General features: G+C 34.6%; 1 protein-coding gene and 1 long non-coding RNA gene across 4 annotated transcripts; both read left to right on the top strand.

The window, feature by feature from the left end:
• Nucleotides 1-2,790: 2,790 nt before the first annotated feature.
• On the top strand, nucleotides 2,791-10,367 carry LOC104649463 (uncharacterized). Its single transcript, XR_011212008.1, has 2 exons — nucleotides 2,791-2,928; nucleotides 10,083-10,367. It is a non-coding gene; the product is annotated as an uncharacterized lncRNA (long non-coding RNA).
• Nucleotides 10,368-13,368: 3,001 nt separating this feature from the next.
• LOC101257014 (diacylglycerol kinase 5) lies at nucleotides 13,369-21,372 on the top strand. 3 transcript variants are annotated; one of them, XM_004248096.5, is made up of 13 exons: nucleotides 13,369-13,574; nucleotides 15,058-15,282; nucleotides 15,574-15,696; nucleotides 15,786-15,914; nucleotides 16,223-16,308; nucleotides 17,224-17,347; nucleotides 18,088-18,136; nucleotides 18,588-18,670; nucleotides 19,378-19,445; nucleotides 19,871-19,945; nucleotides 20,126-20,213; nucleotides 20,357-20,473; nucleotides 20,743-21,372. In XM_004248096.5, exons 2-13 carry the CDS (start codon nucleotides 15,070-15,072, stop codon nucleotides 21,067-21,069), a joined length of 1,482 nt encoding a protein of 493 aa, XP_004248144.1. In that variant the 5' UTR covers nucleotides 13,369-13,574; nucleotides 15,058-15,069; the 3' UTR covers nucleotides 21,070-21,372. The 3 variants fall into 3 exon arrangements, with proteins under 3 accessions (XP_004248144.1, XP_010327056.1, XP_069146202.1); XM_010328754.4 differs by having other exon boundaries at nucleotides 13,382-13,574; nucleotides 15,050-15,282; XM_069290101.1 differs by lacking the exon at nucleotides 13,369-13,574 and adding an exon at nucleotides 13,825-13,878.
• The last annotated feature ends 1,046 nt before the right edge of the window (nucleotides 21,373-22,418 follow it).

Raw genomic sequence — 22,418 nt, 5'->3', positions numbered from 1 at the left:
TAATCCAAATCGTTTTATAAATTTATATTTAATAAATTTTAAATGATTACACTTATCTTTTAACAAACTTACTTATGGGCGTATTAATCAGAAAAAATGTCCCCAACTCCTAAGTAATTATAAAAAAATCAAACCTGTATAATTTTCTTGAGAAAAACGTTAAAAAATTGGTCATAGTATTTGAGAAATATATTTTACTTTTTTTAGAAAAATATGATTTATACCCATAAGTTTTAAAACTATCAAAACTAACTATAAGTTTGTGTTACAAGTCAATAGGATGTTCGTTGCAACAATAACAACTAGTGTCCATGATACTAGAGCAATGTGGTAGTTTGAAGTGAGTGCAACAACCATCATTTTATACATTGTAAAGTAGACAAAACACATGATTTTGTTATATTGAACCAATTTTTCATTATTTTCATCAACCATATCATCATTTAATATTCACTGAATATTTGTAACGACCTGTTTAGTCGTTTTGAGCAGCAGATTTTATTTTTGGAAAAACAGGCTGAGACGACGGAACCCACGACGGAACGTCATGGGCACGACGGACCGTCGAGGGTGTCTCGTCCCGAAACACTTAGAAATTCTAAAATTTGGGTGCTGAAATCGACTCTCTGAACTCTGTGACGGACCTGCAGGACGGACCGTCACAGGCACGACGAACCGTCGTGATCCACCATTTCAAAACACTTCAACTCTTGAGGATTTGGTACAGGGAACGATTCTCTGAACGTCGTGACGGAAGTGCAGGACGGACCGTCGTAGGTACGACGGGCCGTCACAGACTCCTTAAGGAAATCGAGTCTCTGACGAACCTGCATGACGGACCGTTGCAGGTGCGACGGGCCGTCACAGGTTGCGTAATCCCAGTCGGAGTCGGATTTCTGGTTAAGTTTTAAAGGGGCGTTTTGGACGATTCCTGCTATAATTATATATTTCGTGGGTTTATATTAATAACTCAATTTCTTGGGGGATAAAAGAGGTAACCTTGAGTTAAATTGTGGGTTATTATTACCACCTTTTATTCTTAATTATATGCTAATTAGGGTAAAAGAAAGAGGGTTTGAATAAAGAAAATAGGAAAGCACAAGAGAGGGAGAAAACGAACGAACAGGGAGAGAAGAAGAACAAAGCTTTGGGAATTTGCTTGCTTGATCACTAGTCTTCGGTGGAGGTAGGTTATGGTTTCCCTTACGATATTTGTAGTAAACTCTTAATAGCAAATGATATGTATTGATAATATTGTAAACCCTGCTATGTGCTTAATTGTATGCTTGCATGAATGTAATTATATAATTGTGATTATATAAGCATGATGAAGATATTGAATCCCAAATCTTAAAAAAAACTAATCTCTTTGTTAATGATGAGGCCTTGGTATAAAAGAAGGCGTGATGAACTAAAATAATGAGATTGATGATGCCTTGGTAAGAAAGAAGGCTTGATGAATTGATAGAAGTAGATTAGGGTATCGGGTGCCACGTTCCGATACTAGGATAGAATATGAGGATCGGGTGCCACGTTCCGGTACCAGGATAGTATATGAGGATCGGAGTGTCACGTTCCGACACCAGGATAGAATATGGATCGGGTGCCACGTTCCGGTACCAGGATAGAATGAGGATCGGAGTGTCACGTTCCGACACCAGGATAGTATATGGATCGGGTGCCACGTTCCGGTACCAGGATAGAATGAGGATCGGAGTGTCACGTTCCGACACCAGGATAGTATATTAAGGAGCGGAGTGTCACGTACCGATACGAGAGGAATAAAGATAATGAATCTTGAAAGATGTTAATATACTCAATCTAATGAACCTAATTCCCAAATGAGTATGATGAGGAGGCGTGAGTCCTCATTGATGAGCTTGGTGTTATGACCAAGGGTTATGGTAATTGTAAATGCTACATGTTGAGTATCATAGTTGATTTTATGATATTACTTGGTATATACTGTTTTCTATTTTGAGTTGGCCGATGATATCTACTCAGTACCCGTATTTTGTACTGACCTCTACTTTTATGTTTTCTTCTTGTTTAATTGTGGAGTGCAGCAAACGTGCCGTCATCTTCGACTCAACAGTAACTCTAGCCAGTCTTCATTACTCCGAATATCAGGGTGAGCTAATGCTTCTAGCTTGGACTGGATCTTCTTCTTCATGTCTTGATGCCTTGAAGTTCCGGCATGGACTAGCTTTTACTTGTTTTAGCTTTTTAGGATACTCTTAGTTTAGTACTTTGATCATAGATGTTCTTGTGATGATGACTTCCAGATTTTGGGGATAATAATAGTTATTGATTTTATTAATGAGTTTAAGTCTTCCGCATTACTTTCTGTTGATAGTACATTGAAATGTTAAGGTTTAGATTGGTTGGTTCGCTCACACAGGAGGGTCAGTGTGGGTGTCAGTCGCGGCCCGATTTGGGTCGTGACAATATTTCATCACTTTTTTGGTGTTCACGTAAAAAAACATGTAATACAACGCAAACAACTATTATAGATGATATTTTTGTATAAGATAAAAGTTCGGGATAAAATTTAAATTTTTTAAAGATCCCAAATAATGATATTTGACCCAAATTCTAGAAAAAAACTAATATTTAAAAATTTAAGATATTTGCCAAAAATATTTATCGAATAATGACAAATTACATGAACAATCATTATTTACCAAATTTTCTCAAATATTATTTAAAAATTCTATGACCAAACGCCAAAAATATCGATTTGACTTTATCAATATCTACTCATGATTTTGAATGTGTGGCTGATGCACAAAGTAGGTGTGGCTAATATATATATATATATATACTAGATGGAAGAATATGAAAGTTGTCAAGTGGTTGTTGCTACTCGTGGACCAATGCTGAAGTTCAAAATTTTCATCAAGAATATTTCGAGTTTGAATTTATAAGGTAAATTTTTGAATTTCTAAATTATTGAGTCAATCTCTAATCTTTTGTTTAAAAGATTCAAAATTATATATAAAATGTTAATCCTTTTTGATCCATTATAAAGGGATTTCACATTAGATGAATATTTTTTTGTTAATTCTTTAATAGTAATTAGATCCTTAAAATTAATTAAACTTTGAACAATTAAACCTTTGTATATTTAAAAAGAATATCTAAAAGCTCCTAAATGTAGCAAGTAGAGATGGATTTTGCTCATTTTGGTTTCACCACAATAGGTGAAATTCAAAGTAAATAAATAAGTACTAATTTGGTTACATTTTTAACACATGCTACGTACCCTATGTTCTTTTCTAGTTTTTTAAATATTTTTTAAGGTATAATTTTAAATTTGTGCTGAAAAGTCAGTTACACATTTAAATTATCATAGTGATCTATTTTACACATATAATATTCAAAAGCGAATTTTCTAATCCCCTAAAACTGATGTGGCAAAAAATAAAGTAAAAATAAAAATAGGAGCGTCAATTTGGAAAAAAGATTTTAAATTTTTTTATAATCCTCTTTTCTACCTCCATCCCCACACCTCTTTTTTTTCATACCCCACCCATTGTCTTCTTCTTCTTCATTCTTTATTTTATCACACTTTTTTATTAATTTTTTATCACAATCTAAAAGCACAATTTTATTTGCAATTTGGTTAATTTTCATAGATTTGTTAGTGGAAAATTGTATTTTATCTAGAAAAGTTTTGATTGATTGTTTCTATCTTTTTCATTTTTTTTGTCTTTGTTAAAGAAATTTTAGTTGTTAATCAATTTTTGAGTTGGTTGGTGATAGAAACTTAATGGGTTTAGTGGTGTTAGGTGTTTGGTGACAAAAATTAAAATAGGTTATTGAAAGTGGTGAAAAAAGAAAAAATCGATATTGATAAAGATGGTGGTAATATTTGGTGTTAGGTGACAAAGAAGAAGTAGAATTGAAGGCAATATTAATGGTGAAGAATATAATCAATCGTGAAAGTTGGTTCAGGATTGGAATATGATTTTTCGATGAAATGAGAATTGAAAATGGATTAGATTTAGTGATGAAGAAGATAAAATTATTAAACAACTAAAATAATTGATATGGGATTTGTTGTGCGGAATTTGAGATAATACGAGAAAATATAAACGCGAAAAACAAGACAACAGATTTACGTGGTTCACCAATAAATTGGCTACGTCCACGGGAAGAGAGGGAGCAGTTTTATTATGGAGAGGCAAAAACAGAATTACAGAATAGGGTTTCCCATAGCGTCTATATATAGTGCTAAGCTACGCCCTAACAGGCTTGGGCCCAACATACAGAATCAACAGAAAATTAAGGGCCCAATACAACAACATTGTATACCGTCGGGCTGGGGGCATCTCCGCCCCCCCGGACCCCCAGGCCAGGGGGCGCGTTTCCCCCCTGGACCCCCCGACTCGCTGACCGGGCAGCGAGACCCCCGTCCTTTCTGTTTGTAGCGGGTCCGATTCAAGGCATTCAACAAATCTCCACCTTGACTTGAATTCTCCGAACAGATTCTTCAGACGCACTATGATAGTGCCAAGCCTCCCCCTCTTCCTCAGAGTTGCCCCGCAGGGCAATTAACAGCTTCTGATGTTGAGCAAGTCCAAACAGTGTTGAAACTTGCTCTGTGGAACCGGCTTTGTGAACATATCAGCAGGATTATCAGCAGTTCCTACTTTCTTCACCTTGATTCTCTTCTCACTTCTTAGAAAATGATACCTTACGTCAATATGCTTGGTTCTCTCATGATGGACTTGATCCTTGGCTAGACAAATTGCGCTCAAACTGTCACAATACACCGTAGCCTGATCATGATGCAGACCAAGATCACTAACCAGCCCTTTCAACCAAATCCCTTCTTTTGCAGCCTCTGTCAAGGCCATGTACTCCGCTTCCGTAGTAGACAAAGTCACTGTAGGTTGCAAAGTTGCCTTCCAACTGACGACAGATCCTCCAAGGGTAAACACATAACCAGTCATCGATCTTCTTGTGTCAACATCTCCAGCATAGTCTGAATCAGAATAGCCAGTAACCAAGCACTGAGTATCACCTCCATAAATGAGACCAACGTCAGATGTACCTCTAAGGTACCGGAAAATTCTCTTCACAGCCTGCCAATGTTCTCTCCCTAGTTGTCCCATGAATCTGCTCACTACACTGACTGCATGTGCTAAATCTGGCCTTGTACAGACCATAGCATACATCAAACTTCCTACGGCACTGGCATAAGGGACTCGTGACATATACTCCTTCTCTTCTTCTGACTGTGGAGCGAACATGGCAGTGAGATGGATATTGGCAGCACTGGGGGTATCAATGGGCTTAGATGAAGACATGCCAAACCTCGCCAAGACCTTCTGAATGTAGCTTCTCTGTGACAAGAAAAGTTTCCTTCTCTCTCTGTCTCTAATGATCTCCATCCCTAAAATCTTCCGAGCGGCTCCCAGATCCTTCATCTCAAACTCAGCACTAAGTAAACCCTTCAGCTTCTGAATGTCATACTTCTTCTTTGCAGCTATCAACATATCATCTACATAAAGCACCAGATAGATGAATGAATCATCATTGAGCCTATTGTAGTAGACACAACAATCATATGAGCTCCGAGTATAGCCCAACTTCACCATATAGCTGTCAAACCTTTTATACCACTGCCTTGGAGACTGCTTAAGTCCATATAAGGACTTCTTCAACTTGCAGACGTGATTTTCCTTCCCTGGAACTTGGAAACCATCCGGCTGAGTCATGTATATCTCTTTCTCCAACTCTCCATGTAGAAACGTTGTCTTCACATCAAGTTGTTCAAGCTCCAGATTCTGATGTGCAACTATCGCTAGTAACACTCGAATGGAAGTATGTCTGACCACTGGTGAGAAGATCTCATTGTAGTCCACTCCCTCTCTTTGGTTGAAACCTCTGGCAACAACCCTGGCTTTATACTTGACTCCTTCTGCTGGTGATATCCCTTCCTTCTTCTTGAAAACCCATTTGCAAGTAATAATCTTTCTCCCCGAAGGCTGTATGACCAGATCCCATGTCTGATTCTTGTGTAGGGACTCCATCTCATCTCCCATAGCGGCAAACCATTTTTCAGAATCAGAACTTAAAATGGCTTCTTTGTAAGTAGACGGCTCAGATGTATCTACCTCTTCAGCAACCTGCAGTGCATAACACACCATGTCCTCAAAACCATACCTCGTAGGTGGCCGAACTCCAACCCTTCTTGGCCGATCTTGAGCTATACTCTGATGGATATCTGATGGCATAGATTCTGGAATATCAGTTTCTGTCTGTGGCTCTTGATCCTCCTCTTCAGGTTCCTTTAAATCGCTCTCGTTCTGAATGACTTGAAACTCCACCTGTTTGTCAAGACTCCCAGTTTCTGACGTAGTTGTAGGCTTCACAATGGTTCTAAGAAGAGAACTTTCATCAAAGACAACGTTCCTGCTCATAATAACCCTCTTTTCTGCTGGAGACCAGATTCTGAAACCTTTCACTCCATCTCCGTAGCCCACAAATACTCCCTTTTTAGCTCTTGGTTCTAACTTACCTTCACTGACGTGATAGTAAGCCGTACAACCAAAAGCTTTCAGATTTGAATAATCAGCAGCTTTTCCTGACCACATCTCCATAGGTGTCTTGCACTGTATGCCTCTATGTGGTCCGCGGTTAATCAAGTAGCAAGCTGTACTAACCGCTTCTGCCCAGAATCTTCTATCTAGCCCAGCATTAGAGAGCATGCACCTTGCTCTCTCCAGGAGTGTTTGATTCATCCGCTCAGCTACACCGTTCTGCTGTGGTGTATTTCTGACTGTACGATGTCGAGCAATCCCTTCATCCTTACAGAATTGATCAAATTCAGACCAACAGAATTCCAGCCCATTATCAGTTCGCAACCTCTTGATCTTCTTCCCTGTTTGATTTTCCATCAAAATTTTCCACTCCTTGAACTTCTGGAAGGCTTCACTTTTATGCTTCATCATGTACACCCAAGTCATCCTTGAGTAGTCATCAATAATGGACACAAAAAATCTGCAGCCTCCCAAAGACTCAACACGGCATGGACCCCAGCAATCAGAATGGATATAATCAAGTGTGCCTTTTGTTCTATGAATGGCCTTTGGAAACTTGTTGCGATGTAGTTTTCCAAAAACACAATGTTCACAAAACTCTAGGCTCTTAACCTTATGACCAGCAAGTAAATTCTCCTTTGACAGAATTTGCATCCCTCTTTCACCCATATGACCAAGTCTCATGTGCCATAACTTAGTCATATCCTTCTGGTGAAATTCTGACGATGCAACATGGGCTGAACCTGTAACCGTGGAACCTTGTAGAAAATACAAAGTACCACGCATGACACCTTTCAGAATCAAATTTGAACCCTTCCAGACCCGCAAGACTCCATCTTTTCCCGACCAGCTGAATCCCTTGCTGTCCAAAAGACTGAGAGATATCAGATTTTTCGTCATCAATGGAACGTGCCTGACCTCGTTCAATGTGCAGAAGCTACCGTCATGTGTCCTTATCTTGATCGAGCCTGTCCCAACCACCTTGCAGACAGAACTGTTGGCCATCGAGATGCTGCCTCCGTCTACCTGCTCATAAGTCGTGAACCACTCTCTCCTAGGACAGATGTGATAGGATGCCCCAGAATCAAGAACCCACACATCTGAATAATGAGTGTGCTCATCCGCAACTAGGGCAATATCTTCTTCAGAATTGGTGTCTTCTTCAGCAACAGCAGCAGACACTGATTGTTTTTCCGATTGCTTCTTCTTCTTCGGACAATCAAATTTCCAATGTCCCTTCTCCTTGCAGTAATTACAAACATCATCCGGCTTTGCACCCTTCGACATCGGCTTATTTTTCTTTCCGCCGTTTTTCCTTCCCTTTCCGCTACTGGTGAACAGACCAGAAGGCTGTATGTCCGTACTTGTGCCGTTAGCCTTATGCCGTAATTCCCTGCTATGAAGGGCCGATCTGACTTCTTCCAGTGACACAGTATCTTTCCCAACAATGAACGATTGAACAAAATTCTCAAACGACATTGGGAGAGATACTAACAGAATCAGGGCAGCATCTTCATCCTCGATCTTCACATCGATATTACGCAATTCTAATAGCAAAGTATTCAATTGCTCTAAGTGTTCCCTGAGTTGTGTACCTTCAGCCATTCGTAAACCGAATAGACGTTGTTTCAGAAGCAGCTTGTTGGTTAGAGATTTTGTCATGTACAAACTCTCCAGCTTCAACCACAGACCAGCAGCAGTCTCTTCATCCGAGACCTCCGTGATGATGTCATCCGCGAGACACAACATGATCGTCGAGTGCGCCTTTTCCTCCAGAATCGCCATCTCAGGAGTAACGACGGCGTTCTTGTCTTTCGACAACGACGCCCAGAAACCTTGCTGTTTCAACAAAGCCCGCATCTTGATCTGCCATAAACTGAAACTGTTCCTCCCTGTGAATTTGTCGATTTTCACGTTCAAAGCAAACATCTCGAATTCTCCAAGAACACCGATTAACCGAGAGGCTCTGATACCAATTTGTTGTGCGGAATTTGAGATAATACGAGAAAATATAAACGCGAAAAACAAGACAACAGATTTACGTGGTTCACCAATAAATTGGCTACGTCCACGGGAAGAGAGGGAGCAGTTTTATTATGGAGAGGCAAAAACAGAATTTCAGAATAGGATTTCCCATAGCGTCTATATATAGTGCTAAGCTACGCCCTAACAGGCTTGGGCCCAACTTACATAGCGTCTATATGTAGCGGGTCCGATTCAAGGCATTCAACAGGATTAATTAGAGTAAAATATAGTTAACAAATAAAAAGTTAATTAATAAAGAAAATACAATAAAATAAATATAATTAATAAAAGATATTTGAGGTTATTATTTAATAACATTTGTTCTTTTTCGCCACTCAAATGTAACTGGTTGATTATATTTATTATCTTACATGATATGTTGAGTAATCAAATCGAACTGAAAAGGAAAAACAAACTCATTTATATAGATAGATGAAATTGAAAAGTACAGTTACGTTGGTGCAAAGTGTTACATCAGGCCATTTATGTTTTTTTTTTTTATAACCTCAAACAAAAATATGAAAGAAATTACATTAAATAGTAATAGTATCTAGATCATAATTAAAAGGATGAAAACTTATTAATGTAAAAGGATTTACTATCCATATAATTAAGGGTAATCTTTTTTTAAAAATAGATTTACTCTCCAAATAATTAAAGGTAATCTCTTTTAAAAAATAGATTTACTATCCAAATAATTAAAGTAATCTCTTTTAAAAAAAATAGATTTACTATCCAAATAATCAAAGGTAATCTCTTTAAAAACTAGATTTACTATCCATATAATTAAAGGTTATAATCTCTTTTTAAAAAAAATAGATTTACTTTCCAAATAATTAAAGGTAATCTCTTTAAAAAAAATAGATTTACTCTCCAAATAATTAAAGGTAATCTATTTAAAAAAATATAGTCAGTGAATCATTTCTTAATACTATATAAGATGAGCATAGTGATTCATCATTTTCATTATAAAAAAATACATTTTGAAAAAAATCACAACCAAAAAAAAAAATTAAAAAAAAATGGCAGCCTCTTTGTCTTTGTTTAAAGTTGTGTTTCTTATTGTGCTATTTTTCATGGGCAATGCAGGTATATCATCTTTTTACTTTATTCTTTTTTTACCAATCAATAATGATGAGAGATAATAAAATATTTTTAAAAAAAAATTTATATATCGTTTTTTCAAAATAATCACTCAATCAATCAACTATTTGTTCTGGATTTCATCAATTTAGATTTAGTTGAGTCTGCTTCAATACAGGTATGAAATATCTCTGGACCGTAAATAAAAAAAAAAGTATATCACGAATCCAGACTAATAGTCAGAAATTATGAACTTAACGCCATTGAATATATGAGTACTCTCTACCTTTAATTAAAGCTCTTGACTCTAATCTATAGAGAATATAAATCTTGCGTAGCGTGAATCTGAATTAGTCAAATTTATTATTCTCGTTTATTAATTTTATAAAAATTCTTACTTTGTATTTTATTTTATTTTAACAGAGGCAAATATTTGTCAAGAACCAAGCAAAACATTCAAGGGACCATGTGTAGAACAAGCAAAGTGTACAAGTGCTTGTCAAAGTGAGGGTTTTCAATTTGGAGAGTGTAGTAACTCCATATGCTACTGCACAAAGCCATGTCCTCCCAATAACCAATAAAAAATATTTTGTAATTTTTATTATTTCTCAATTATCATTTTATTTTTATGAGGCTCAAATAATATAAACTTCTACTTTGATGATTAATTTTTATTTATTTATGATTAGAGATCTTAAATTTTAGCTATGAGACGGAGATTAATTTTGATAGTTAAAAGGTGTTTTTTTTCATTTTTATAAGTTTTATTGCATAACGTGAATGTAAATTAAAACAATCACTCAAACTTTTTTAGTGAGTTTAGCTTCCTTTCGGATTTAGATTCGGACTGAGAAGTTTAAATTTTTAATTTTGTTTCGAATTTAGAAAAATAAAAATTAAACCCGAAGTACATTGAATTATGAGTGTTTAACACTCTAAAATAATCTTACTTATGGGCCTTTTTGTATTAGAGTATAAAACTTATATATTTTAAATAATATTTTTACTGTTTTAGGCATTAAAAGCTGGGACCTATTTTTTTGAGAAACTTTCACATATAGCCACTTAAAAATAATTAATTACTCTCTATAGCTATAGTTTGATAATTACAATTTGTAGCTACATGTTATTTGGAGGAGAGAGACGAGCGAGACTGGGAGAGAGAGGAGAGAGGCGAGAGAGAGAGGGGGGAAAAGGTGAATTGTATATGTACATTGGTAGATAATTGTATATTATACATATGTAATTGTATATATGGCAAGAGAGATTGGGAGAAGGAGGAGAGAGGCAAGTGAGACTTGGAGAGAGAGGAGAGAGGCAAGCTAGATCGAGAGAGGCGAGTGAGAGAGGGCAAAGAGTGGGAGAGAGGTGAATTATATATGTATATAATTGTATATAACTGTATATTATACATATACATTTGTATAAATGGCAAGCGAGATTGGGAGAGGAAGGAGAGAGGCGAGCAAGATTGAGAGAGGGAGGAGAGAGGCGAGCGAGAGAGGGCAGAGAGTGGGAGAGAGGTGAATTATATATGTATATAGGCTAAAAAATTGTATACTATACATATTTATTTGTATATCCTAGTGAATTATACATATACAAACATGACTAATTATACAAACTCGAAGTCAGCCCACATAATTTATCTATAATGTTAGTCGCGAGTGGTAATTATAGCAAACTATAGCTATGATGAGTAATTAAATAGTATAAGTTTGCTTATCAGCGTAATTTTCCCATTTTTTCCTTCTGATTTAAAAGCCATTGACTGTATTAAAGTTTCTTTAAAGATTTCAGGTTGAACCTTCAAGTAGGATTAGTATTTATTGAATATTCGAGTTTCCTTTTATCTGGTATCTGAATTGAAATTAGATTATATTTGATTTTTTTTTGTTTTTCATTCGATATCTGTATTAGAGTCTGACTAAGTATGGATCACATACCGCAAGGCCCATTTGTGAGATCTCTAATTAATTGTGGAGTAATCATAGTCACTATATCACAAGTCATTTTGGTACCTACTGAATGTCTAGTTGTTTAAGAAATGCACCTATGAAACACATAATATTAATATAACACACAAAAATAATTAATCAATATCTATTCATATATTTCTGACTATCTCTGAACAAATATCACCATTCAAATTAAAATGTAAATCTTTAATAAATTGAGAGGACTCAATAAGCTAATTAATAATGATATTAAAGAATTCGATAGTTTTAATGGATCCTCTCGATTTTTCTACGCTAAAATTTTTGAAATGATTCATCGGCGCTGCTCATACTAACCAAGGGTGTGCTTTGTAGGAAGTAAAATGTTTTCTATGAAAATTATTACTTTTTTTGGACAATTACGAAAGTAAATAAGTTTCTTATACTTATTTTTTTGTGTTTTGATATGTAATTAATTAAAATGTGTTATCTTACAGATATTTGTATATAATTACGACAAATATTATATGATAAGGTGAAGGTATAATTTAGTGGTAGGTCCTATGTGAATATTCTTTAGTTATCACATGTTCATTTTCTTTTGTGGGGCCCATTTTGAGAATGAAATTTTATTAATTGAGTTGAACTTATAAATTTGCTAATTATGAATTATGCACTCATAAAAGTTGAATTTTAAGACATAATAATTTCACTTTAGAAATAGATTTTAAATTATTGATGTCATATACTTTATGTGATCCTAATCCACAATAGTAATACTATATTCCACTAATTATTCACTTTTAAATAATTCAAATTGCTCTGATAATAGCTTTATGATATCGATCAGATTAATTTATTATTTTAATACTATTATTAACATGTGTTGTGTTAGAATAATCTAACACGTATCTATTTTTAATTAAATATTTTAATTTGAGTCCTTAAAAATTAATAAAATCTTGTTGACAGTATTATATTGTCTTTAGACATGAAATCGAATATAGAATTGTGGATATTATATAATGTGATATCAAAAATAATTTTAGTTAGGGGTGTGTAAAAATCGAATCGACCAATAAATTGAACCGATAAAATGTTATTGGGTTATTGTAATTGGGTTATTGGGTTTTTAATGGGTTTAGAAAAAATAATTGTTGGGTTATTGGGTCGGTTTCGGTTTTTCCTATTGGGTTATTGGGTAAAACGATAACCCAATAAGACGATAGTTATTTACTACTTTACCCTTCCTCAATATTAAATATACATAATTTAATACATAAATAGATTCAATATTAGCTTTTTAGGCGACGTGATTTTTTGATTAGGAAATTGGTGAGAACTTTGTTGATTATCTGGTGGAGCAAGCAATTGTTCAAGATTGTCTCATTGAAATATTTTATTTTAGTTTTAATTCTAGTTCGTAATTGTAGGCGATAGCTTTTGCAAGTTTGTGGATGTCAGTAATTTGATCAACATTCAAAGTTTTCCATTATGTTTTGGCGGTAAGTTGGTAACATGTAATTATAACATACGTTCTATTATATATTATTTGATCAATATTTTCTTATTGGATTAACCGAAACCGAACCGATAAAAAATTTCTTATTGATTTGTTATTGAGTTAGCATATTTTAAAACTAAAAACCGAACCGATAATACGTAAAACCAAACCGATCGATGCACATCCCTTCTAGTAATAATAATTGAGGGATGACTGTTGAGTTAATTAACAAAACAAATTATGATGGAATCATAAATATTCTTTCTTTATGATTCAAAGGCAAGTTAAAGTTAACTTTTCGATGTGAATTCGAATTAATTCATTAGCAAATCAGTCAACCATCGCCCTAAACATACTCTTTCTTATTTCTCGTTGGATACTTTTAGATCCAATTGTTTTTTTTCTTCTCTCTCTAAAGTAGTTGCATTTTCTGTTTCAGTTGGAATTTCTCAACCCAATCCTCTGTTTTCTCAGGTAAATTCTCTCTTCACCCGCAAATTTCTCATCCGAATTCAATTCGCTTTGCAATGTTTGTTTGATCGTTGGAATAAAAAAGTAATTGTTAATCTCTTTGCATTCCTTTGTGATCATGTTTTTTATGATCTGAATTGCGTTTAAGATGTAATTCATTGATTTGCTCACGGAAAAATGTTGATGTTTTTGGCTTTTTTGCTTGTCGAGATGATTGCTATTATGTGTGGGTCCATGGGCGGAACTACCTTAGGCGAAGAGTGATCTAATGCACACCCTTCGTTTGAAAATTATATGGTGTATAGAGGTTATATTGAATTTCGCACACCTTTAATGTAATTGAGAAGAAAAGTTGAACGCCCTTCACTAATATGGGTCACACTTGTGACTTGACAACAAGAACATACCCGTTGTAATCTCACAAGTGGGGTGGGGGAAGTGTAAAATGTAGGTAGATTTTACCACGTACCTTTGTGGGCTAGATTGAATCTTTTCAATGGACTTCCGTCTCAAAGAAAATGAAGTTATTGGGGGAAAAGTTGTGAGAAGAAACACTCTTTATTGCTTTGGATGTTGTAAATGAATGCTAACTTTGTATGGTTCACACTCTTTATTGCTTAACAACAGCTACAACATATACAGTGTAATCTCATAAATGAGATTTGGAAGGGTAAAATTTAGGCAAATCTTACCCCTACCTTTTTTGGATAGATTGGTTGTTTCGGATAGACCTTCAGCGCAAAAAAAGCAAAGTTATTTGGGAAAGGGTTGCAAGAAGAAATACTCTTTATTGCTTAACAACAAAACCAACATGCTTTGTAATTCCACAAGTAGGGTCTGTGGAGGGTAAAATGTATGCAAATCTTACCCTACCTCTGTGGGGGTAGAGGGAGTGTTTTCAATAGACCCTTAACTCAAAAAGCTACGTTATTCAGTGAAGGGTTGCAAAAATAAACACTCTTTATTGCTCTGAGTGTTGTAAATGAGTGCCGACTTTGTATTGGATACTCTTAATTGCTTGACTGTTAGATGGAAATGTTGACCTAATGGATATGAACTTCAATGTTTTTTGTTAGAATCCTATGTTGCTTGATGTTTTGGACCATAGTCTCTGTATATGATTTTGGGCAATGTTAGCCGCTTGAACTACCTATGAGGTTGAATTAGGTCCAAGGTCCATTTTCTTAATGTGTTTTCAAAACTCATCCTGACGCTTGGTTACCTAATGTTGGAGTCCCATGTTAACTGAGTTTTAGCAGGCTAACAAGTAGATATTAAGATGCACAAAAGTGACCCGAATACCACCATTGCAGAAAAATGAATATGGAGGATTCATTAACTGTTTTTGACTAATTTGAGATTGAGGAATAGTTGATTAATTGATTAACTGTATATATAACAAATTGTAGCATATTCATGTATTGAACAAGTGGTGGTTTTGTCTTTTCATATATATTATTTTCACCAACTCTTTTTAGTTTTGCAGGTACAGCTAGTTATGGCCACTTCCGAAAGCAATTTTAATGAGGACATCAAGAAAGATTTTTATATCCCTACCTATATACTTTCAGAGGATGCAAGTCGGAGTGATGATGTAAAATTGCCTGATGTGCCTACATGTCCCGTGCTAGTATTCATCAACTCTAAAAGTGGAGGTCAACTTGGTGGAGATCTTCTTAATACATATCAATCACTTCTTAACAAAGATCAGGTATTGACGCTGGTTGCATCGATTCACATAGCAAAGCTTGGTGAACATAAAGTGTGAGACAAGATCATTTTTGAGTCATCTTTATGAATTCTCAATTGAAAAGTTAGGCCTCAGGTTGTGACAGTACCACTAAACCTTTAATGGGATATAGAATTTAGAGACACCACTTCACTGTTTCATTTTTAAGCTTGATATATAAATTGTATGGCTCTCTTTTATCATTTTGTCTTTTCTGTTTTTGTTCTGTGGTTTTAGGCAGATCCCTCACATAGCTGCATTTTAACTTTTCAGGTTTTTGATTTGGGAAAAGAAACTCCTGATAGTGTTTTACGCAGACTCTATCTGAATCTAGAAAAGCTAAAGAGCAATGGTGATAAATTTGCCGTGAAACTTGAGGAGAGATTGAGGATTATTGTGAGTACAGCTTTATATTTACCGAGTTTCTTATAAATTTACCTGATGATTACTTTCCGGCATTTAGCCTTGACACAGTTCTTTACTAGGTTGCAGGTGGCGATGGCACAGCTGGCTGGCTTCTTGGAGTTGTATCTGATCTCAAACTATCTCAGCCACCACCAATTGCTACTGTGCCTTTGGGAACTGGAAACAACCTTCCATTCTCTTTTGGCTGGGTAAGGGTCCTTAGCTGAACAGCGCAACTCCCCAGTATGTGCTGCATATATTTTTCTGTCAATGATTGCTGCAAATAGAGTCAGTTGTGTGACAACTGTTAAAATGTTTACTGCTATTTCATTGAGTGATTATTATTTTTAGTTTAGCTTATGCTATCACATGAGATTTTGTAGGCAAACCAGCTCATTTACGTTTTCCACCTAAGTTAGATGCTGGATTTCAAGTTTATCTCATCTGTGATACATTGATCAGAATTCATCATAGAGGGTGATAGACCATATTAATATGCATTTGGTGTAACTGGCAGGGAAAGAAGAATCCAGGAACCGACCAAAACTCGGTTATCTCATTCTTGAAGAAAGTGATGGATGCAAAAGAAATGAAGATAGACAGGTTATTCCATTCAAACTATTCAAAGAGTTAGTTTATGTATGTTATAGTGGCCTCTGGGCTCTGTGAGCTTTTCTAAATTGAAAGTTGATTCCTTTAAAAGGATGTTGAATTGTTCACTAAAATTCTTGCCAGTGTCTGATACAAACCAGAAATATTGTATGCTCTAACCAAATTTAAGTATCCCATTTAATATTATTGAGATGAGAGTTAGTAATTATAGTGAATACAATGCAGGGCCTGTAAGGCTCATGAGTAATAAAATGTTTCTTTTTTCTTTTTGCCCGAGAACAGAAAGAAAAGGGAAAAGGTAATATTTAGAAGTAAAAAAGTAGCCCGGATAGACAAAAAGGAATAGTTGCAATGTCTTCATATAATTTTACCTGTATAGTTTATCCTGCAGTAAACTAAAAAGTGATACTGGAAGTATACACACCCTTCTTTTAATTTCTTCCGTGCACTATTATGATCGGGCAACATTTTGTAGATATTATATTTATTGTGAGAACTGTTGATAGCATGAAAGCTTAATTCACAAAATAGAAGTAGCATTAGCAATGTTGATATTATAAAACTCTTTTGTTTTATGGTTGTGTTAAGGAAATTATATATTCAGAGCTGATAGATCTGTGTTACAAAATTATCATTTATGTCTATTATTTAAAACCTTTTGGTTAAAATATTGCACAACAATAATAAACTATTTCAGAACTTCATAAAATTTTAAAGTTTTTTGGAAATTTTGATCTATAGAAGTTTAATGGAAGTTTAGTATTGCTATATCTGATATTCTTATTAAGGTTTGATGATTCGTCTCATTTTATACCGTACTCACAATATTATAAGTGATTTTATAGTTTAATTGATCACACTGATTGGACCAATCAGCAAACATTGAAAGATTTGACGTTTAAACAGTTGGCACATTCTAATGAGGATGAGAGCACCAAAAGAGGGTTGCTGTGATCCTATTGCACCACTTGAATTGCCTCATTCGTTGCATGCGTTTCACCGGGTGGCTCCTTCTGATGATCTTAATGTGGTGAGAGCTGTTCATAAGGAAACTTCTATTGTCTAACATGAAAAATTACAGTATCATATTAGTCTAGCTCGATCTTACATGTGCACGCACCTAAGGTCCCTGTTATCTTTACTTTTCTTTTTGTGTTACATTCTTTTTGAGATTTAGCTGTATGAAAAACCTCTGTGGAGCACTGGAGCTCCTACTCCATAAACCAAGTTGTGGTATTATCTTACGTTTTTCTTTTGTTTGTTGTTCTTTTCCTTTTTCTGTACTAAGGCGACTTCATTTAAAAAAGAGTATATGGTTGAATTGTAATATCATATTTTACAATTGCTTGCAGTGTGATAATTCCTTGACCTATATTCTATCTGAATACAAGTTATTTGCGTAAAATATTCTAATATAATCTTCACAGAGAAGAAGGTGCAAATTGAAAGACAAAAGTACACTTAAGAACCTAAATACCTCTTCCACATTCATTACACTTTGAAATTTTCGAAAATTTTTAAGTATTTACTTGCACATATGAGGTCGTGCTGCAGACTAGGTATGTAATTTCTGTATGAAATTCCTATAAAAATTTCTAATTTGATTATTAAATGACAGCAGACACGTGCATGCGCAATTTGTGGGATATCATATTCCATTTTATTGTTTGTTACAAGCTTTATCTTTGTTGAAATTGAAGAGCATAAGCTCCTCTTTTTAAATTTTCTTTTTATAGCAATAACCAAACTACTTATTTAATTATCTCACAGGAAGGATGCCATACATTTCGTGGAGGATTCTGGAATTATTTCAGCATGGGTAAGTAATATTCTCTTGATTACGAAATATGTTCCTGAAAGCCATCCAACATTTTCATTTCGTTCCTGAAAATCCACCTTCTTGTATCAAAATAGAATAATCTCTAATTTTTTTAAAGATGGTGTCTTTCTTAATTAATTCAAAGTGTAAGTTTTGAAACAAGGAAGGAATTTTTTTGTATTATAAAACTAGAAAGAATCAATTGATAAATTTTTTAAATAAATCAGAGCTAATAAGTTTGTGAAGGCCTACATTGGACAATGATTTAACTGAATGACAACCTGTATTTGGATACGAAAGCATCCTAGTATTGTAGTTGACATGAATAAGGTGGCTACAAATTATGTCTCAAACCCGAAAAGGAAACCTGAGTGTATTTTGAAAGTACAATGCTGCTTGTACTATTGTTTATCTAGTAACACATCTAATCTTAAATTCTCTGTGTCATCAGGGATGGATGCACAAGTGTCATATGCATTTCATTCAGAACGAAAGATGCATCCTGAAAAATTCAAAAACCAGCTTGTCAATCAGGTATTGAAGTGCATGGAAGGATTAAGATGACTTGGTTCCATTTTTATGCATTTATTCTTGAAAGGTGAGGAATTAAGATTACTTGGATCCATTTTCATATATTATCTGACTCATTGTATCCTTTTGTAGTAATATCTTTCTTGAACTCAATAGATTCTAGTTCTGTGATACCTGAAAAAGTATAAAAAACAAAATTATTATGAATTTTAGCAATTGACTTAGCTGATAAAACGATGGGTGAGATGTGACGGTTCTTTTCAGAGAGGGAAGGAAGGGATTCGTGTAGATCCTTAATCTTTCGGAAGGGCTCATTTGCATCTTCATTTTTCAGACATGCGGTAAAGAGAGGTTTTTTAAAATTTGAAATTGTTACAGTACATTGAAAATATTTTTGCTATCACATTGTGTATTATCAGAAAAGGGATATCTTATTTTCTGTTCAGGTTAATATTTATCGTGTAAATAGAATTGATAGTCTCTATACTTTATTGCCAGTGTTCGTGCTTGAATGAAGTTATTGTGTACTTATCCTTGAGGTAGTGATTTAGCATTCTCTGAGATTAAGCCTATGGTGTCCTCCTGTACTCTAGGCTTATAAAAATGCAATACCCTAGATTATTTCTTGAGAGCAAGCATTTCATTTTATTCGAAACTTGGTGCTATTATTTATGAAAGTTTGACTTATGGATTTCTGGCTTTCTCATTAGAGTACATATGCAAGGCTTGGTTGTACGCAAGGATGGTTTTTTGCATCCCTTGTTCATCCTTCTTCAAGGTGAATCTTCAGTATGCTTAATTCATAACTTCTTGTAGATCTTCTCTTACAATAATTTTAATGGAAACTCTCATGTACACAAGGAAATTAATTAGCTTGATATGATTAACTTAGCTAAATCTCTTGAGAACAACCAAATAGCCATAGTTCTTTCTCCTTTTATACGATCCTCAAATAACCATTTATATTTTCCTCGGACTTATATAACTTGAACATGAAAAAACAAATTTTGTGGAGAACTCAGTAACTAATACAAGATTTATCTGACGCATAACTTGCGCAGATAAATTTATGCAAATTGCTTTTTTATAATATCAAGCGGAAAAACAATTGTTCAAGTAAATATTTATAGGATTCATTATCTTTACTATTTGCCTCTTTGATGGTATATAGTATGAGCATATATGGATTTACATTTACTGCAGGAACATAGCTCAACTGGCCAAAGTTAAGATAATGAAAAAGCACGGCGAATGGCAAGACCTTGACATCCCTCCCAGGTAGCATCAATTAGTTGTTGTTATGAGGAAACTTTAGAAGAGATTATGACTCGCCTCCTGTAATATAATTCTGGTTGCATTGTGACGTCTGTCTCTATGTTTTACAAGTTGATTGCTAAACATGACAACATTTGAGTTATAAACACTTTACCTCTTCTGGTTGTCCCATTGTTCTTGCAGTATCAGGTCAATTGTGTGCCTAAACTTGCCTAGCTTTTCTGGTGGACTAAATCCTTGGGGAACACCAAATAGCAACAAACGCCGAGATGTCTGTACTCTATTTACTTCTTCGACCATCTACCGTCTTTTCCTTTTTTCTGTTTTCTATGTGTGAACACATCAATAGATTTCTGTCTTAAAACCTTTTTCTCGCTTTTTTTCTAATCATGTATTTACCAATGTAAATGACAGAGGGACTTGACTCCTCCATATGTTGATGATGGCCTCATTGAGGTTGTTGGCTTTAGAAATGCTTGGCATGGAATGGTACTTCTTGCTCCAAATGGACATGGGACACGGCTTGCACAGGTTTGGGATATTAATATGTTTATTCAAATATAAGGTCGTGTATATATTATGCATTGAACATTTATAGACATGCCTTATCAGTGATATTCATATGTAAACTTCACGTGTTATCACTTTAGTGATCAATTATCAGTTGGTTCAAGATGGTCCAAATGTTAAACTTTCATACTGCATATAAGATCCATAAGTTTCCTGTTTGTAGGTACATCGTCTGATACTTGAGCTGCGTTCTCCTTTTGAATATTTTTGTTACATTTCCCTGTTTGTAGGCACATCGTATCCGGTTTGAGTTTCATAAGGGTGCAGCTGACCACACGTTCATGAGGATCGATGGAGAACCATGGAAGCAGCCTCTCCCCGTAGATGATGACACAGTTGTGGTAGAAATCGCGCATCTTGGCCAAGTTAAGATGCTTGCTACCCACGATTGCAGATCCAAAAGTGTACACGACCCTTCAGGTCATGTCAATCATGATTGTGATGACGGAGATAGTGATGGCGAAGAGGATGATTCAGTCGTGGAAGAACAGAGAAAATTCGGGGCAGCAGACACATTCAAAATTCCTGAGGAAGTTGACATTTCACATATCAGTTGATTCTTTAATCCCAACTTTTTTTTTTCCAAAATCTTCACCCTAATGAATTCTGTGATATATATTGTAGATGCAAAATGGTTCTTGTGAGTTGTGAGCTATATTATGACTTGACATTTCAGTATTTTGCATACTAATTTCTTGATCAATTACAGTGTAAATGTGAGTTAAATTTCTTAGTGTAGTATTCTGGAAATGATGGGAGATATATCTGTCTTGTAACTTGAAATTTCAAGAAAATTATTATGTGCTATATGATTCTATGACTTGATTAATAGATTTTACAATATGATTTTATTTACACGAGTTACAATCTCCTTATTATTTTCTATGTTCTCTTTACTTTTGTATTCTTCTCTTAGTTGCTCTGATGTTCATTACTTGATCGAAGGTCTTTCGGAAACAGTCTCTCTACCTTCTCGAGATAGTGTTAATATTTGTGTATATTCCGTCTCTTCAGGCCCCCTTTTTGGGACTATCCTAGGTGGTTGCGGTTCTTATTGAGTTGCAATCTTAAATTATTGGTAGTAAATGCTGATAAGCAAAATTGTCTAAATAATAGTACGAAAATTACAAAAAATAAAATAAAAATTGATATCTTGTGATATGTTAGAAGTTATATTTTTCACTTACACTAGCTACGCACAATATCATTATCATGATCTCGATTTTTAATTTGTAAAAACGTTATAGTATTACCTTACTAAATTCATAAAGTAAAAATATACCGTAATTAACCATGTTGGGTGCGTTTGGTACAGAGGGAAACGTTTTTTCACAAAACTAAAAATATTTTTTTTGAAAAACAAGTAAGGATCTTATTTATTTTCTGTCATGAATTATTTAATGTCAATGAATTAATTCGATCTAAAACTTAAAAGAAAATGAATATAAATAAAAAAAGGATTCATAGGTAGTTATATAAAATAAATATCCAAGAGGAATAAAATTTTACACTTAGCAAACATGGATATTTTCAGGTTATATAAGTCTTATCCTTTAATAACACAAATTAAATGGAATGCCCTTCAGTCTCAATTTTAGTTCTTATATATTAGTACTTTGAAATTTATCATTTCGATTCTAAAATAAACATAAAAGATCACACAATAAATTCTATACTAGCATAAAAAAAGTATTATTTCCTCCGTTTTAAAAAGAATGTTTTTAATTTTTTTTAGTTTGTTTAAAAAAGAATGTTTCCTTTCCTTTTCTGACAATAGCTTTAATTTTCCACGTGGCAATATTTAAGACCACAAGATTAAGGACGTTTTGGTACATTTTACTTAACTTTAATTTAGAACCACAAGATTAAAAAGTCTTCTTTCTTTTCTTAAAATTCGTTCCAAGTC

This window comes from Solanum lycopersicum, chromosome 10 (assembly GCF_036512215.1).
Source record: "Solanum lycopersicum chromosome 10, SLM_r2.1".
Taxonomy (NCBI): Eukaryota; Viridiplantae; Streptophyta; class Magnoliopsida; order Solanales; family Solanaceae; genus Solanum; species Solanum lycopersicum.
This window is presented reverse-complemented; position numbering and strand designations above follow the sequence as displayed.